This window comes from Anoplopoma fimbria, chromosome 10 (assembly GCF_027596085.1).
Source record: "Anoplopoma fimbria isolate UVic2021 breed Golden Eagle Sablefish chromosome 10, Afim_UVic_2022, whole genome shotgun sequence".
Lineage (NCBI taxonomy): Eukaryota > Metazoa > Chordata > Actinopteri > Perciformes > Anoplopomatidae > Anoplopoma > Anoplopoma fimbria.
In genome coordinates this window covers 11,629,377-11,649,393 of record NC_072458.1, presented here as the reverse complement: position 1 = coordinate 11,649,393, position 20,017 = coordinate 11,629,377, and the positions used below count along the sequence as shown (strand labels likewise).

General features: G+C 41.4%; 1 protein-coding gene across 1 annotated transcript; it reads right to left on the bottom strand.

The window, feature by feature from the left end:
- Nucleotides 1-1,064: 1,064 nt before the first annotated feature.
- ago3b (argonaute RISC catalytic component 3b) lies at nucleotides 1,065-19,621 on the bottom strand. Its single transcript, XM_054605494.1, is given in 21 exon segments — nucleotides 1,065-5,461; nucleotides 5,861-6,060; nucleotides 6,754-6,855; nucleotides 7,034-7,168; nucleotides 7,414-7,608; nucleotides 8,468-8,558; nucleotides 8,744-8,903; nucleotides 9,142-9,326; nucleotides 9,696-9,829; nucleotides 10,539-10,682; nucleotides 10,762-10,881; nucleotides 11,872-12,019; nucleotides 12,116-12,203; nucleotides 13,621-13,654; nucleotides 13,657-13,775; nucleotides 14,161-14,297; nucleotides 15,077-15,285; nucleotides 15,449-15,569; nucleotides 15,725-15,908; nucleotides 18,982-19,252; nucleotides 19,428-19,621. Coding segments are annotated over 20 exon segments (2,634 nt in total). The 5' UTR covers nucleotides 19,001-19,252; nucleotides 19,428-19,621; the 3' UTR covers nucleotides 1,065-5,352.
- Between the last annotated feature and the right edge of the window lie 396 nt (nucleotides 19,622-20,017).

The following is a 20,017-nucleotide window of genomic DNA, read 5'->3' as shown; positions in this document are numbered from 1 at the left end:
GAGGGATAAAGCAATTAAAAAAACCAGGGGATGTTACATAAGCAGGAAGTTGAGACAGAACACTGCCGAGCAAATTTGGAGTTATAAGCACGGACAGGCAGGAAGTGTAAACACAGAGATTAAACAAAGGAACAGTTATAAAGTATGTCTTTCAAACGGAGAGTCACTGATAAACGCGCTCTGGCCATTTCCTGTCAGTAATAATGAACGCAACGCTCCTATGCAGAAGGAGGGAATGAACACACAGATAACATCCATTTATAGAGTCCTGACCGGGTATAGCCAGGTCTGTTGGTTCAACAGTGCACGGAGTTCATTTATTAGTTTATTGTGTACGCTTACTATTTAAACATTTTTAAATTAATCTAATCTCATGTTGCTGAGCAGGGTATGAGTCTGCTAAAGAACAAAGTATGTTTGTTCTGTGTTCCTCTTCATTCATGGCTCCCATGGTTTCCAAATAATTACCTTGAAACATAACTATAATTTCTGAAAAATGTCTGAACCAAATTGCATGACAATCCAACCAATAGTTGCAGAGACATTTCGCTCAAAACCCCAGTAGGTAACCTCATGGTGGCGCTACAGGTAAGGTCAGTCATAAGAATACAATCCTCGTTCATGCTCTGCTATTTATCAATTCTGACAATCAGCTTTGGTGCGAGTTGCCTAGTTTTGGAAATATCGCCTGTAGAGAAGTCTGCCTTCTTTCCATTTAAATTGTACTAAATGGCGCTCGGGTTGTGGTGCTCAAAAGCAGCAAAAAAATGTTTTACATTTCAATTACAGCAAAGTCCAAAAATCATAACCAGGTTAATCAAGATAATCCACAGACCTTATTGTGAGACGTTTTAAGTATTAACTAAATAGTTCTTACACCAAAACAAGGTTAGAGGAAAATTTTGTATTTTTTAAATTTTGAGGTGTACGGTCCCTTCAATATTGAATCAATTAAAAGTGAAAGTGCAGGCAGCACATCGTGGTGGTCCGTGAGTGTGTTTCGCTGTTCTCTAAACCTTTCCATTTTCTTTTTTATGATGAAATATCAAAAACAAAAACACATGTTTCATACATAGAGTATTTATTCCAAAAAAATTAAATATGACAACCAAATAAAAAGGCTCAACTCAGGACCAGGATCAGATGAGAGTTAAGAGTTAAAAAAAAAAAAAAAAAAAAAAGGTCTTGACGTACAGTTTTAATTCTAAAAGTGACACCATTTAATAATCAGGCAACAACAAAAAAAAAAAAAAAAAAAAAAAGCACATTAATATACTGTGAAACCCAAACATTGTTTTCTTTGCTTATGATATGCAGCCAAGCACAGAGGTTTATAGATTTATTGTCGTGGGGAATTCCTCAACATGGGAAACGGGCACTCGAGGAGAAACAACTCAACCGAAGAGCTATCGCGAGTCTGTAAACGTCTACATTTCACATTAGAAGAAAAAAGAAAGAACTTAAAGAGGGGGGGTCAGATAGAGACATGCGTACACTGAGGGGAAGCCAAACTGATTGCACAGAAACTTTAAGGATTGCGTTGTTATTGCCGTCCATTCAAGAATGAACACATAAAAAAAAAAAATGGGTTTAGAGGCAGCAAGGGAGGCGTCATGTCTCTATAGAAAGGAAGATAAATAAATAATGCTACATAACGTCTAAACTGAGCTACTCGTTACCTACAGAGTCATGAGTGTTCCCCGATACTTTTATTTTATTTGTTAGAAATGTTAGTTTTTGGGTTGTGCTTGAGTGCCCGTCCACTAAACCCATCCCCGCAGGCCTTTTGGTCCTGTCAGCTCCACGCTGATCAGTTCTGCATATTTTGTGTTCTTGGCATATGTCGGAGGTATCCACACACACACACACACACTTAAAACAAATACATATACGCACACAATCACGCCTTACAGTATTGTCATGTATCAATATATACTCATCATTGTAGACTCGGGCCTGTTGGCCCTTTCTGAAAGTTAAGATTTCTTTGATTTACTTAGTTTTTTTTTCAGCACCATCAGGAAAGGCACAGTCTGTTTACGGATAAAATCGGTCTGAGGATGAACCATCAACCCCCCTCCTCCTCCTCCTCCTCTCATGAATATGCGAGAATAATACAAATAATAATAAAAAGAAAAAAAACTTTGCTTAGCAAGTGCATTGAGAAATCGATCAAATTCAAAGATGACTTCTTTGATGAGCTTTTGAGATGATAAAATAACAGCAGAGGGAGGTCTTCACAGGTCGTCTTCACGGAGGAGGGTTGATGGTTCATCCGATCACTTGCACGACAAAAAACGATCCCCTGCGGTCTCCGCAAAGCAGGTCGACGCCGCAAATACACATCATTTGCTTTTCACACAAGTAAACCTATTGCATTATCAAATCACAGACCACTACGGTTATTAAACGTTTCCATACAGCTTCTGTTTCAAATAGGACTTTGTTAGAAGAAGAAAAAGAAGTGGTGTGTGCATTACATTAATATCTCTACATATAAATATATCTCAATTCAGACTTAAAAATGCTTTTATTTCTTGAGGACAAAGGCCTCTGATGTCCAGCTCTGTCAGACAAACAGCCCCGCCAACGGGCTATAGAGGTGGATTTACTGTACCCGGCATAATGAGCCGTAAAAGGGTCATAAGGCTCCATATAGACTTTCAAACAACAAGCAGAGCATTAGCCAACAATGTTAAACATGCCCACGACTAATTCTCTTCAAGTAAAAATCAAATGCTGGTAATGTCTATCATTAAGAAACAGCTCCAACACGACAACAAACAGAGGGAGACAAGCTGCTCTGATGTTCTTAGAATTAAAATGCTTTAAACCGTGGGCGACTTCCAACAAGAATCCCGTCTCTGTGCAACCATAAAAACATGCGTCTCTTTAAGTGCAGTAAAATACCATTATTCTCTTAATCTCTGTATTAATATATAGCCTATAAGTATTTGATGAAATATTAAATAAATGTGTTTTTCTTATAGCAGCTTAAGTTTGGTTCTGGTGACATGTGGCTAGCGCAGTAAGCAGTACAGAGCAGATCAGCTCGATGCTGTAAGGCCCACCCTTCAAGTCCTCCACCCTCAACCCCCCCACCCCCACCAGGCACATTGGTTTGGTCCAAGTGATGAAACCTGAAGGCTCCGTCTGTATTAAACTAAACTGGGAGGCCATGACTGACCACATTCAACGGCTGGGCATTGAAAAACCAAAGAAGTTCTTGCAACAATGGCCGATTAAAGGCGTAAAAAATAACGATAACCTTCATAATGTTTGATTCTTGCTAGTTGAGGTCCTTTTATGTGATACTATCTGGGATCCATAAGCCACCAGTGTTTCCAGAGGTATTTCTCGGCACTAGAGCTGCAATGATTCGTTGATAAATCCATGTTGATGTTTTCTTTGTCATGTATGCCAGTTAAACTGTTTATCTTTGGAGTTTTAGACTGTTGGAGGGACAAAACAAGACATCATATAAATCTCCACGGGCTGTGGGAAATTAGAACAGACATTGCTGATACTTTTAGATAAATCGATTAATCAACGGTGAAAATAATCATTAGTGCAGCCCTACTCCGAACTGTTAAAGAACTGAAACTGATACTCCTCTGAGGACAAACGCAGCAAAACCACAGTAGGTGATAAAGACTCTGAAATGTGAACATGAAGTTGTTGACTGGCAGTGAGTCCTACCGTTTCAGGGCACCAAGTGAGGACACGCATCCAAGTACACTAAAAACTACACTTAGTGGCCACAGGTGCACCTGTAAAATCTAATACAGTCCAATAAACAGTCCTGCAATAACGTCTACCTTTACAAAGTTTATAAAGTTCAGTTTTTGTTGACATTGTCAGCAATGTGGAAATCAAAAAACTTAACATAGGCACCATAAAAGTCAACTTTATGGCAGAACAAAAGTATTGGATTGCAGTGGGGATTCTGAGAGCCTTTCACTAAATGTATGAACAGAGGCACCAAAACTTAACATACAAGCTTTCCATCCAACCAACAGTTCACACTAACCAAATCAGGCACTTTGTTTAATCTCTCCAAACACCATCAGACCTCACAGCTGACCCTCACGTCTGCAGCGTCAGTCCTACTCATCCACCCAAATGTCAAATGCCTCACATATACGTCTCTGGATCCAAATTTATCGTCACTTGCCAAAACTCGCTCACAACAAACAAAGTTTTACCACACGAATACTCATCAAAAACATTCCCCACTGGACCTGCTCTCTCTGCTTTAACACCTTATTGCACCGAAGGAGTTTCTTGACAACTAAAAATTGCTCAGTTCCTCGTTTAAAAAAACGGGAAAAGTCAAAAGGCTTGCGACCGTTAGGAGATATAGACTGCTCCGCTCTGATCTATTGCTGAATGTTGATTTAAGTTAGAAAGAATGATGATTCATAAATAGCAAGAAGAGTAAAACGCACAAGAAAAGGTTTGGTATAGTGCAAGCTGAACTACAAGAGAGAGAGAAGTCTAGAACTGTCCGTTCCGCGGCCATGGCATTGTATTCCAACAGTCGTCTTCATGCAGCTCGCCTCGCAGTAAGGCATCATGCGATGTACAATGCGTCATCGATGGCTGTACGTGGCTTTGTTTAAAAATGTTAATTAAGATTTCATTCAGTGCTATGCGTCTTACTGTCTGGCTGAATGACTGAGAGGAACCACTGGCTTAAAGGGAGACAGAGGAGTTACCGCTGAGGCAGCCTGTCATTGTGAGAGGAATAAACATAAAAAAGGTCAAGCTTTCGTTTTTACGAGCGTTATGTCACACGAGAGGGGAAAATAACACGTACAGTATTGTAGCTAGACAAGCTGAAAAGTCACAAACAAAACATGTAAAACCGTCTACAATATGAATCAGCAACAATAGGCTCAACATGAGGCTACCGAGTGAGTCGGGTCCTCACTGATTCTGCTTCCACCCATGCACCAAAAAAATCATAAGTTTTTGTATTTGCCATTTTTTTAACACAAAGAGGGAGAAAATTGGGGAAAACTTTGAGTTGCTGTCAAAACTGCAAGGCAAGGATGTGAGTTGTGAGCTTTGAAGTAAAGATTTAAATACAGCGGAGGAGGTAAAGGTGAGAGATGCAAACAACTGGCTGGTTTCATATTGCATAATGTGGCTGTAACTCCTCTCTGGCTTACTACATCCTGACGCAGCACGCAGTCGCAGCCGTCCTCATCGCGCTCCGGTGACCAAAGCTGCACCAGCACAAGGATGGGGAGGGGGGGGATCACTCTGCGCGATAAGTCGACTCTGCTGATGGGAGTCAGACACTAAGACTGGCTGGGAAAGATGGAGGGAGGGTGAAGGGGGGGACGTTCAGGCGAAATACATGGTGGTCAGTGTGTCGTGGTGGATCTGAACAGCTTTGGCCAGCGCCTGGGGGTCCCTGCCGTTACTCTGCCCTGAGACGTGGCTGCCCTCCGCACTGTGGAGGGAGATTAAGGAGGGAAGTAATAGTGAGTAACATAAAAATAATTAAAAAATCTACATTACTGCCATTTAGTAGTGTCAGCACTGAAAAGTGAATTAAACCCAATTGGAGAATGTATCAAATTAATTTCCGCTACATAATAAAGTATCATAAAGCCACAAATTATAAAATAAGTGTTAATTCTTTAGAATATGAAATCAGAAAATGATTCACTGGTATCATTCATTTCTTACAAAGAGCTCATTAGTTATTTAGACATATTAAACTTCCATAGCCATTAACTCAGTACACACTTATATTGAACATGTTCAGATGATACAATACTAGCTCTTCTAGTTGACATTACAGGGAATCTAAACTGATTTGAAAATAAATAAAATAGTTTCTCCCCACCTGTCGTGCTCTTTGTCAACCAGGTGGTAGCGGGCGCGGAAGGCCACCAGGTGGGCGTAGTAGGCCGGTGCTGGGATGGAGACGGAGCGCGTGCAGCGGACGTAGGTGTGGCACAGCTGGTATGTGAGGAGCTGGAACTCGTCGCCGGTGAAGCAGTTGTCGTCCCACAGAACGTGGTAGTGGGAGGGCCGGCTCGTACCCTGGAGGGAGGAGGGGAGCAGAGTTAATCTCAGACAAGAGGAAGCAGCTCCGTGGAGAGAGGTGCTTGGGAAAACTGGCTGCTCGATGGAAGTTCATCCAACCTCAGGTGGTGAAGTGTGGTTGAGGCAGTTAAAATATTCTTTGAGAGTCTTTCACTGTTGGTTAGTCTTGGTATGCATAACATACAGTAAGATCAACGGTTTTATTATTTTAAAGAAAATGTCAGTATGGCTTCAAAAAGGCCTTTAAAAAGGGATAGTCTTTAAAAAGGGATAGAAAATATCCTTCTTGAGCCATAGCGACCCCTGGAGATTGGATTGCCTATCGACAATCTCGAGTAACCACGATTGGACAATATGAATATAAATATATATACAAACATCTAGCGTCAGATTTTCAACATCCAGCATTCATATGGCAATTTCTTTAGAATTTAGTTTGTTTGTGTTACTGTGTGACTTTGGTGTTTTAAAGGGTTGGTTCCAATTCACCAAGGTCACACAGACACTGGATAAGTACCTTAAACAACCCCACTTCAAAAAAAAAAAATTAATAATAATAATAAAATAAATATAATATATATATATATATTTATATATATTTTCATTATGCATTGAATCCTTCACTATGTAACTATGGTTCTAAACGTTGTTGAATGATTTTTTTCTGTGAGTTTAGGTTTCAAAGCGTACCTGGATTCCAGCGTGACTGCAGAGGTAAAAGTCAAACTCGTAGGGGTGGGTGATGTCTGTGTCCACTGTGGTGCCGGCAGGAATGTTTCCACTTCGTCCAACCTGAGGGATAATTAAAAAAATTGATTTAAGAGAAGGTCAAACTGCCTGAAAGTCATCTTTATAGGCATGAGCAGTGATTAAATCACATTTATCAAAACAGATGTAGACAGTAGGCAGCCATAATAATTACAGGACTCTCTGAGTACCACTTATATTGTCACTCCTTTGTGTTACTCACCCGCTCGTTGCGATCTGCACAGAAGAGACGTGTGTGATGGCGTTTCTGTACAACAATGTAAGTAATCCCCGGCTGGTATTCCTTCTCTAGACTGATGCAAGCCTCCCTGATGGCCAGCAGCTCATAGTACAGCACCTACACAGAGAAATACAGTTAGACTTAATAAGAAAACAAATAATCAATAATCTGCTTTTTGAAATTGTTGCCTTGGGAGATTAAAGAATAACAATTACACATCTACTATATAGCAGAATAATTGTACTAGTCTTAAGACAAACTGCAACTTGTAAAGAACTTAAGATAATTTCTTAACTCCATATAAGGAACATGTAAAAATTCAGCAACAAGGAAGAAGAAAGAAAAGAAACCAGTGGTTATACCTGTCTGAACTGTCCTTCTGACACTCCGTCCCTGTAAAAGATGATCCTGGTTGGCTTGTAGCGGGTTGATTTGTAGAACTGGATCAAGAGCTCTCGCACCATAGAAGCCAAGTCCTGAATGACCTCCTGTCTAGGCCTCTGGACCCGCACCGTAGCGCAGTACCTGCTGGGGTGGGCGTCCATGCTGCCCACAACCTGTAGAGGAACAACATTAGTCAGATGGGTCGGAAACTCAATAACATAGATGAAATGCAGCTTAAGAGCAGTAAAGACACCATGTTTTGTGCATTTCCAAACTATAAGTAATACTTTGTTGTATAATCTTTTAACAAAATTACAGTTATAACATGTTATAAATAGGGATGTCACAATACCAGAAATTTAGAAGTACATACTAATACTAGTGAAATTCGATCTAAATTATTTTCAATACCATTTCAATACGACAGTAAAAGAATAAAAACGAAACAAACACTTAGAGCTAGTGTTAGAAGGTTAAACAGATCATAATCCCTCTCTAAAATCTTTTTTACTTTGCTGTGAAAAAAATCTCCTTCAAACAACTGTTTTTGACTAAATCTAAATTTTACAAGATTAAATTTGAAAACATAATGATATTGTTATAATTTACCTTCCCCTAATACAATTTTTTTACTGACTTGAGCTTGAACGCATCATAATAAAATTCGATGAAACCTCATTAAACGTAAATGAGATTACTGAGTCCTTCTGGATTTTAGATGGCGTTAGTGTCGAGCCCCCACAGTACCTACGGTAACTATGGTACATGCCTATGTTATAAACACTCAAATGAGTGAGTTCGACTGTGTCAAAATAGAAAAAGGCTACAGCCAGGCTTTGTAGCTTTGTTCTGCATTAGCAATATTGCTAAGGGTCAAAGCACCAATGAACAGTATCACCAAAATGGTAATTTAAAGTCCAAAAATATTTAAGAGAGAGAAAGTGCATTTTGTGGCAATATAACAGGCTGATAGGATTAGTGTAAATGAAGAGAAAATATTGTTGGCCATTTGTTAGTTTTGTGAAGTCTCACCGCTGCAATAGATGGCTTTTTCCCGTCTCCTGCTGGAGGATGAGTGACATCAGCCCCGAGGAAGATGACAGGCTGCTGGAACACAGAGGGTCTGGATGGATGACAAGAGGCACAAAATTATGCTATAATCAATCTGTCATGATGCAACGCAGCCTTTTAAGGGCCAACAGACAGGCAGTGAGCCAAGAGAAAAAGATGAATGTCAATGTGACTACGTGAAGCAAAATATCTTATAAAAGGTCTTTTTTAGGTCTTTATTTGTCGTGTTCATTTTACCGTTGGTGTGGAACCAGGATGTTGTTGATTCCTCCAAGCTTGACGTTGATCTTGAGGCAGAGGTTAGAGAGGGTCTGAGGGGACGTCTTCACTACGTTCTTCACCTGCACACACTGAGTGGCCATGCCAAGGAGGGTGTCACCCACCCGCTTCACCTCAGCTGTGGGTCAAAGAGATTGAATATACCTTTAACTCTGCACTACTGTCTACTTCATGGACTTAAATGCCTCACACACTTCCTATGACTTAAATGAGGCTACTTTATGTTTGTCTTAATGACAGGTAGGAGTAGCCTCAAGGTCAGAGCTTTAGATCCAACAGTTGTATATAAACTGACTACATGATTGACTTTTGTTTCTATTGTTCTGTAGTTGGTTTTGAAATTGTTATTTTTGTACCATAGACAGGCGTTTTCCCGGGCAGGATTACGATGATGAGCTGCAGCCCAGCGTAGGTGTTCTTCAGGTGTCTGAACATGGGCTCCACGCTGTCGGCTCCCTGGGCGTATTTACAGAAACATGGCTGGCCTTGGATTGGCATCCCAGCGTCCTTTGAGATTTTACGCAGCTGGTCAGTGAAGCTCCTGATCATGATGAACAAAGGAATTACCGAACATGAAAATCAGTTCCAAATGTCACCAGTAGAGTATTGGTTTGTAGCAATCCATGGATGTAAATTCTGAAATTCCCCTTTCACTTAAGCAAAAACTAATTCTCCAACTGAAATACCCTTTATAATTACTTTAAATCAATATACGTTTCACTTTTCAATTCTCAAAATAAACACTTTCTGTTTATCCAAATACATTTGACTGGTTTCTTTAAATGTGATTATAGCTTCCAGAGACTTCATTTTTATTTCCCTTACAATCATATGTACTATGTAACCTTTATTCCGTTGATACCTTCATCCAGCTAAACTGAACCAAGCAATAACATTTTCGTGAACTCACTTAAGAATCTCTTCTCGGCACTGCCTCTGGGTGGCGAAGCAGGCGATGGCCCACATCTTGATCTCCACTCCGGTGTGAAACTGCTTCCCCCTCATGTCCCACACGCCGTGGCTAGGTGTGGCCACCGTGCGGTTCTGCAACGACAGTGCAGGGTTGATCTGCTGGGACTGGCAGTCACACGGACACAAACAGTACAAAAGGACACAGACAACGTATGGATTGAAAGATTCAAAGGATTCAGGCAGCCAGTGGGATCACAAGATCAAGAGCTACTGTGTATTTACCAGGCAGAGATTGGTGATTAGCTCATCATGGCATTAGAGAAAAAACATTTTTAAGGTTCGTCTGCGCTTGTTTCTCATTGGCTCATGCATTGATTGTATGGCAAACATGCAAAACAGAGACTTTTTTCAAATTAAACAGCTTCTATATGTGATCATTTTACTAAACAGCATGCATGTGTAAAACAGCGTAAAAACAAAGCAAATTCCAAAATGAAAAGTTCACAGACAAAAAGTAGAGAAAAGATGTGAGAGAAGCTATCAGAGATAATTGTGGTTTACAGTGTGAGCACATCAAATGTGAGAAAAAAAAAAATCAAACTATAGATGGTTATCACAGGGTTTCCCCACAGAACTGCAGGAGTGTGAATAATTTAAAATGTTGGTCACACTGATGTAAGAGTTCCACAATACATGTCACTGATCACTTAATATCGTCTGAGTCAAGAGTCAGGTTTATAAATACAACTTCAAAATGGGGGAAACCCTGCAGTCTCTGACACACACAGAGACATATTGAAAAACACACATGCATATGAAGCGTGATTTAAAGGGAAGGTACCATAAATGGTTCAGAGCTCACCCTGCCGCCATATTGCAGCATGGGGGCCGGCAGGACGCGGCCCGTCACCTGAGCCATCTCATCTCGCACGCGGAACTGAAACTCCTGGACGAACGGGTCGGCCTCGTAATTTGCACTCCTCACCTGAGAGGAGAGAAAATTATTATTATTTAACAGGTTAAAAAAGGCAAGCTTTGTGTTGTTTTATCTCTTATCTACTCACCAGCCTGCTGATCTCCTCCTGTCTGTCTGGAGCAGAGCGGGCTGTGGCTTTGATCATGGTCGATGTCTGGTTGTCTGTTAGTTTTTTGATGCAGCGCTGTCCAGGTACAATGTTACAAACCTAAATGAAAAAACGTCAGTTCACGTTAATTCATATTTTAATCCAGCCTGATAATATGACAGAATTAACATTTAGATTTTACTTCAGACCTGACATTTTGGTTACAAAGTCAGTAACATCACACACAGCTTCACATCAATGTGTTGAACAGAGATGACATACGGTGGTGGGGGCAGACTGGCAGTTGAATAAAATTATGTAGTTTGAAGAAAACCAAACACGTCCTTTAGTCCCCACCACTGTTTCTCAGCTCTGCTGCATGTTCCCAAAATAGAGGCTGACCCCAGGTGGCTCGTGCTTTGCACTACAGTATATCACATCAATACAGCATCATAGAAAGTAGAGCGACTGCATGAACTGAAAATCATACCGTTGGGATTTCTAAATACCCTGATAAACCGTAACACCAACCAAGCCTACTTTCTAGGAATACATTAAGCCACTCTGTGCATGGCACTTAAACTCAGCCTTGCTCATTTTCACAGAGTTATACTGTGTACATGTTGATTTCTTTATCTACTGAAAAACACTGAAACATTTTGGGTGCACCTATATTATTGCTGGTGCACCATTGCAGTCAATTTAAAAAATGTGGAATCCTGTGTATCCATTTAAAGTTGACACGGAAGCCTGGGTAGTTTACTTTTTGTTTACTTGCATCAGAAACATGCATGCCGTAATATTTTCTGTCACTTTTTTTCATGAATTATCTGAACAAAGAGAGTTGTGGGCTGCGGTTCAAAGATCGGGAACCAGGCTTACCTATACTCATGCTGAGGCTCAATATTCTTAAACAGTGTGTTGGGTATAAGATGGGATTTCTTATTCATGGTACTGATTGTATTTTTTTATTTCACTGGTTTATGAGTAAAAGTATATATGAGCTTAGACGGTCTGAGACAGAATTTGAATGAATTTTCCAGTAAAAATGTTCTCAAACGTTTTAGCAGCATTTGGCAGTGGGTTCATACAGTCCCCATCAGTCCTTACCTCCAGTGGCAGATAGGTGTGTTTCTGTTCCTGGCCCACCTGCAGACATGGCAGGTGGGGGTACTTCAGCTGCAGGCTGTACTTCTCTCTGAAATACTGCGCTACTGTACGCTCAACTGTCTGACCGCTCTCAAGCTGCAACGGAAATCTGTGGATTTGAAGTCAACAAAAAATCTGTTAATGTGAGCCAGTAACAGCTTTGATTGTGAGTTAACAGCTATTAGTCTGCGATGTAGAAACGTACGTCTGGAGGCTGGCAGGGCGTCGTGTTACATTGCAGACCCGGTACTTCCTACGCATGGTTCCACAGTGTGTCACTTCCACTTTAAGACCTGTGAAGATGGTGGAATAAGCATCAGCAACATCTAGGGGCTTCTATTCAGAGTGGAACAAATGAACAGGCTTAAATGACTGCTTCACAAAAACTCCCATCTCTCCCTCCTTTATGCAAAAAATGAACTGGAGAAAAAAAAGTAAAGAAAGAATCTACACAACTCCAGAGGCCTTATTCATAAAGCTTCTTAGTACAATGAGTTGCTTTTAGTGTCAAATTCTAAGAAAATTCTTAGAATGGTGACGTTTACTTATAGGTTCCCCTTACAGTAAAGACAAGATCCTGGTAAGGCATCAAAGCCCTTAAGAGAGCTGCTAAGGCAAAAATCTGTGAGAGGAGGACTTTTAAGAGGCTTGAGAGTTTCTCAGGCAGAGGAGAAAATGGTGGAAAGACAGAAAGAAAGGAGGAATATTCCCCAAAAGCTAAATGACAGTGAGTTAATGAAACGCTACGGATTAGAGAGTGCAGGGAAAATGTAGGTGGACAAACACGTTAGAGATGCACTCACATCTCCAACCCAACGCAATAACGCAAGAAAGCAAAGTGATCGCAACACTAAGATATTTGGCAGCTGGAGGGATGCAACAGTGTTAGATGGTTTAAGATTTACATGATGCTTATATAGACTGGTCAGCAAACACAGAAACTGATGAAAGCTGAGCAATTTCCCCTCCTTAAGTATTAAAATTGCATGAATGGTAAATATATTTAACAACTGTCGGTGCATAAATAGGCTTTGTGCAAGTAGGACTGTGTTTCCAACATGTTGTAGGCTACTTCTAAAGTAGGCAAATGGCTTAAAATGTACGCAACAGAGATCATAAATAAAATATTATTCATAATTAGAACAACACTGGATAGAGACTAAATTATACTATTAGGCCGATCTATTTCACTGTCCATTCTTTGCACATTATCACTAAGTGTGCATCCTTCTTATTTTTTGGGATCAACCAATCACACTTTAAAAGAATAAGTCATACCTAGTCACGGGGTCAACCACACCTCCTCACTTAGGTTAACGTTTCTGTCCCCTCCTTGCTCAGTGATGCTCTGGGAAGTTTCCTAAATCATTCCCAAGCAAGGACTCCTTGCAAGAGATGTTTAGGCTAACTTAGTGGCTCTCTGAGAGTATCCTCAGAATTGTGTTGTGAATACAGCCCCTGGACAGTAGGGCCAAGAAATACCTTTTAATTATACTAAAAATCTCTGAGACCAATCCATCAATCGATTGTGGGTGAAGGTTAATGCATATATACAGTTAGAGTATAAACAACATGTTGGAAGGAATCCCATCCAGGTGTTCCTGAGATGTCACATTCAGATATATTTCTATTTACAAGTACATCAAATCAGTAGCTTTCCGAACAACAACACAAAAAGCCGTACAGGGTAAGGCAACAAAAGCTACATACCTTTGATCTCTTTGGTGAACTTCACCCTGTGGGGAGCTCGGTGAAAAGATTTGGGCGAGGGGCATTTGCGCTTTTATCGTCAATGTTGTGTATGTCCAGGACCTCACACATGAATTGGATGACTGGCTGGGCTTTGTAAAAAGCTGTGGCTGACACTGAAAAGATTTGGGACGAGATCAAACGGTCAAACTACTATGGCAATAACTGTTTGGTTTACTTAGAGCCATGAAGCGCACAGATTACTCTTTGTAGTGAAAACAAGACTAGTGTAATAGTCCAGCACATAACCTCACGTAAAACCACAAGGTGCTGTTAACAACCTTTGGTTTTTGTATGGATTAAAAGAACAATATATATCGTGTTAATACTGAATTTAAGGAGGTGCTCATAGGTGTTCTTTATTTCTTTTGGACAGAACCAGGCTTGCTGTTTCCCCCTGTTCACATTTTTTGCGCTAAGCCAAGCTCAGCTAGGCTAGGTTTACCAGCTGCTGGCTGTACCTTGACATTTACCTTACAGACATTCACAGGGCATACTCACCATCAATGTTGAGCATCATTTTCCACATGGCTGGCCGCACTGACTGATGGAAGCCAAACCAAACCTCTCTTCCTCCACCTAGCGGGTGGTCGTAGCCCTCTGGGGAGGAGAAGAAGGATCGTCCAACAGGCGTGTACCTGATGAGGACACACAGGTTCACAATGGTGACACAAAGATTAGTAGAGCAAAAGGATAAAAGTCTACCAGAGATGTGGGCTGCGTTCCCCGTGTGGTTCACTGAGTGCAGCATAACACAAGTGCTGACGGAGTTACAGGTTCGTTCATGTTACTAAAAACTATTTTGGTTAATGGATTCACCAAATGGCAATTTGAGAGTAGATTACATTAAAGATGCTTTTAATCTTTTTGTCCATGCTGTATTCCAATCCCACTTTGGCCACATAATATAGTAAAAACACATCCACCTGTGGTATTGTACGGAGCTTCCACCAAACTTTACCTGTTACAATAAGTGACAACGTTGTGGTTGAAATGCTGCATAATAAATTAAGGGAGCTATACAGTAACTCCAGGATGCGACTATCCTTGGATCATATTTCACGACCACAAGAAATCTCTCATGGTTAATTCAGTGCCATTTAGATCAAACTCTTATCTTTATCTTATCTTTATACTGAAAACTGTAACATGATAAAAGTAAACTATAGCATACGTCCCTCAGTCTTATTATTTTTGGTGGATTAGACATGATTTGAGCAAAGCATTTCACTAAACTTTTAATCTTAGAAAATAGTTTATTCCTATTTCAAATATTTAGCGACAATAAGATGTGATTTGAGGTATTTTAGCATAGGGTCTGAATTTCTTCACTATTCTTTCAAAGAATACTCATGAAAAGGTGTTCATGTGGGGGAAAAAAAACAATCTTTGCAGAAGGTCAAGGGAGAGAACTCACTTCATGGAGGGCAGGTGTCGGAGGACGACGTCCACGGCGTGAACAGGGTTGGTGCTGATGGGTTTCTCCAGGTCCACTGGCTCAGCCACGGCACGTCCTGTCAAGACTTCGTGCAGCATGTGCCAGCTGACCAACGACACAAACCTGATGGTGACTTTAAAAGGGCGGTCCTTCCCGCCATCACCTGGCAGGGTGACATCCAGATCGACCTGAAGAGGAAAACCATGATTTTAGATCAATGATAAACATTCTACCGCATATGGGCCAATTTTCAGGATTTTCAGGACATTCTTTCTCAAGCTGAACTGTAATTTTTTTGTTGGCCCAGACAACACAAAACACCATCGTACAAACTTTAATGTCATGTCTTACCCCACCAGTGGCGACAGGAAGTGGGCTAGCAGTGTAGAGGCTTCTCTTCCCATCGTAAACTGGCAGACAGTCGCCAAAGATGGTCACCTTGAAATGCTGGACCATGGAGTCCACCACCTCCCTGAAAAGACCACCAGGGATTATAAAAATATCACCACAATCAACATGCAGCATAAATCCAGGCTTACACAGCTTATGGACATTTTAGGCATAAAAATAGTGCAAGTTGCTTTTAAAGTTTCACAGTCCGACTGGTCTACAGCTCCGTCCTGTTACCTGTTGACTCGGCGAGGACATTTATCAGGTTTGATGTCCACCTCATACAGATAGACGTCGATCTTGGGTATATCCACCTGGAAGCAGTTGGCCAAAAGCTTGATGGGTTTCCCAAGGGTGCCATAGCCAGGTCGCCTTGGCAACGAGAAAAGGACTTGGGGTTCAGCGGCTGCACCAACGTCTCCTGCAACAACAAAGAACCAAAAATAAAAGTCAACAAGGGTTTACATTACACACTGGCTTTCTTGACAAATGATATATTTATTGTAATGATGATATTACAGTAACCATCTTGATAATTCAAAAGTAAAGTGTTCGGACTAAAAATGAAAGCTAACATTGCTCCACATCTGTTGGATGTGGGTTGTCTGACACTTTAGTCATATCAACCTTATCTACGATCAGCATTTTGGTATATTCTGGACCATCTGTGTCCCAACATTCAACGTCTCAAAACAGCTATAGCAGAACCCAGACCCTTTCAAACGAGCTGTGAGAGGAAGGAAGTGGTTAATAAGGTGGAAGGAGCAGACGGTGGGTGCTGGCACAAAAGATGGTCAGAGACGTTAAATATTGCCTCATGTCAAACTGACAAAACGGAAACAAAAGGCCCAACGCTGTATAGGCCGTAAAGAAAAAGGTTATGGGGTTAGGTGACATTTTAAATAAAGACCAGCTCAGCGGTCACAGACTTCTCCTGACTGACGTGGCCTTTTGCCAGGCGGAAGGAGATGTGGGCGGGTGACACACCACGCCAATCTGACACCAATTTTCAGAAATGCCAAACTGGAAAGTACTCTGTGCAAATCACACAACCACACAATTTCCATAAATGTGACTCAGAGGATCCATACACATGCACACAATGACCTACATGACATTAAGTATGCACACAGACCTCAAGCTGTTATAATAGAAAGAGATGCGCTTTGTTTATAAGAAAAGAAAAAGAGCGGAAAAAGAGCATTAAAAATGAGAGTGGCCATGAGATGAGTGTGACAGAGCAGCTGTGGGTGGGAAATATAAAACTGTTTCAGCTGCTGTCAGGGCTGGAGGCTGACCCTGAACCTGTGGTAACCAGGAATTATTTAGTAAAAAAAAGACTGCTCTTCCTGCTGATGCGTCCCCAGGCCACATCCTCCCCTATGCCGTTCCCACGGCGATGGTGCCCATGTTGCTACAGTTTCTCCATGGCAACTAAAGGCATGCTGACAGGAGGAGGGAAAACAGGTGCACACAGATTTGTCTCATTCAGTCGGGGCTCCAGTGGCAAAAACTGTTTGAAATATATCTTTTGAAACTGTATTTTACTTTATTTGTATGGTCAGTATTTGTTAATTGTATTTTTATATCACTGTGACATTTGTTTTCTTGGATAGAATTTTGTTACCTTATTATGCGATTCAATATTGGTTATTTCCAGTGTATCTTCTATGTACCGGAAGTAATCGATCTGTTTTTACCATTTCTGCCACAATGATGATCCTGTGAGTTAACAGGAGGTCTGTGTTCAAACCAATAGGCCTGACTAAATAAGCTTATAATACAAGTCCTCTCCTTGCTCCGTAAAAAGTGCCAGAAGAATTGTTTATTTTATGCAAAAACTTAAGGAAATCAAGAGTGACAACAAGATGAACTTAGCCTTCAATTTCTATGAGGAATTATGGAAAACATCCTCAACTATGCACAGACAGATAAGCAGCTACTGCACCAGCAATGACCACAAAACACAAAAGTTCACTGTAGAATGAGCAACAATGCAGAGATAAATGACCTCTTATCAGACTGCTTCATCATAAAAATGCACTACACAAACAGAAGCAGCCAACAAAGAGCTGACATTCAACCAATCCACACACTTTAAGAGAGTTATTCACTGATGACCCGTCTTACAGTGTAAACATTGCTACTGTAATTTGGGGCTGCTGTCCTTAGGGACTTGGCTGGGGAACCAGTATGGAGAGTGGACTGATGGCTGAAGAGGTGCCTGTTTGCCTCCTGGACACTGCTGAGGGGCCCTTGAGCATGGAGCCAAACAAGGCATATGAAAATGTAATGTCCCGCATAATGAAATCACATTACCCAACAGCTAGTTAAGATAGGAAACATACTTTTTTTTAAAAAAATTTTTTATGAATGGGTCTGTGTGTTATGTGTAAAAAGCAAGCAGAGGGAAACAATTTAATTTCCCCTCTGGGATTAATAAATTATGTCTTTTTCTTCTAATACTGGAGACTAAAAATGTGTAAAATGTAACTTATATACTATTAAATTGTTAAATGTTGTTTTAATCCTCCTCTTGCAAAACGTTACTCAAGATACTACAGATCAAAAAGGGAAAACACTATCAGCTTTCAACTTCTTAATTGCAAAGATTTACTGTTGTTCTCTGTTTTGAATTTAAATGTAAATGTTATATATATATATATATATATATATATATATATATATATATATATATATTTGGGTTTGAGTCTGACACTGGTTTCAAATTTCAAAATGTATGTTACTCTTTGATAAAACTCTGTTCTTTACTGCTCACTCTGTGAAAAAGGGCGGAGTGGGTGGAGAATGAATGGGTCGGTTTCAGTTTTATTTCCCCTCCCAGTCCGCCATTGACCCCAACAACATCAATAATACACAAGCTCTCACTCACAAATTGCCCTTGGCAATAAAAGTAAATTGACTGCTATGCTCAATTGATTTGTAATTAACACAAGCGGCGGTTAACTGAACATTGTTCCATAACTAGGGTTACCATGGCAGCAGCAGCTTGAGAACACACGCGCCCAGAGAGTATCAGAGTATCACACTCAGACACTCGCCTCCTGAAAGTGACCCAACCCTCTCAGGCTTCACGCACACCTGACGGGATCACCACCTGCCTTTGACAGCCGGCAATGAATGACGAAGACAATGGGGGGAAAAACCCCGTGCTACTGGTTTGGGTCATACACACATGCGTGCACACACGCGCACACCGAGGCGCAGAAATGACCGGTAAACCCCTCAACTCAGTACATGTCATCAATGTTAAGGAGATGGGGGTTGAACTATAGTGTCCAGGCTGAGCTGCTCATGCACAAGTGTCCATGATAGCCTGGCAAACGTGTGTCGGCACCGTGTGAACAGTGTGAACAGTGTGAACAGTGTGAACTTCATCATGGGGTCGAACTTGTGTCTCGCGCTCCGCAAATAGCTCTGAAGCGCAGCACCTGGAAACCAAATAAAGCATGGCGGTTAGTCGGGGGTCCCACCTGTTGTTCCGATTTCCATTCATGAGGTCTCTGTCCGGTTGACCCGGCACACAGTGGTTACTTTTCTCCGCGCCGGTTCAAACCCGACTGTAGATCCGCTCCCCGGCTACGCGGCCCCCTGCTCCCCGGCTTCAGGCGCTGATGTGTAACCGGGCCGCTCCGGGGTCCCCTCGGCTGTGCGTCTTCTCCCCGGTCTGCTCACCACAGCGGACCGCTCAAAGCTGCTCACAACGTCCCCGCTGCCGTCCTTCTGCCGTGACTCCTGTTGTACCTGGAAGAAGCACAGCCCGTGTTCAGTGGATGTTTGAGGCGGTTTGTTCCCGGGGTTGAGTGAACCGAGCGGAGACCCGTTAGCAGCGGGGAAGCTAACAGCGACAGTTAGCTTCACGGTTAGCCGACGGCAACCAGCTCACGAGCCGACACACGAGACCGAAACGAGCCTTTACCCGGTCAGCGGCGGAATCCTTCGTCCCGGTCGGTTAACGTGACAGTCCGGTGTTGTTCTTTGTCAAAAAGATATGAGGGGCTTGGTCCCGTAGGTTCACTACCCCGGCGTTGTCTTCGGTATCGCCGTAACCGGTCGGAAATCTGCACCCACACCGCCCTCCTCTCGCTAATGTTAAACTCCCCGGACAGGACAATCGAGACTTCCGGAAAACTATTTCAAAATAAAAGCATAAATAAGGAACAACTTTGGAGAGCTGTGGTCATTATTGTTCAATACGCACCAGTTTTCAGGGGTGGAAAGAATATTTATTCAAAAACTGTACTTTTAAGTGCATTTTTTCCCCAAAAAATGTTTTATTGTCATATGCACAACGATTACACTGAAGCAGTCGTTGGCTATTTCATTCTCAGGTCTAAGACTTAATATGTGTATTAAAAGATATGTGAGTTGAACAAAACCTAATTAGAAGAACAAAGTCTAATCAAAACTCATCTACACATCAGATGGATATATATTTTAGTTTTATTTGACATCTATAGTTACTGTCTGCTTTTCAGATAAGGATTTTACAAACCTTATGGACATCTT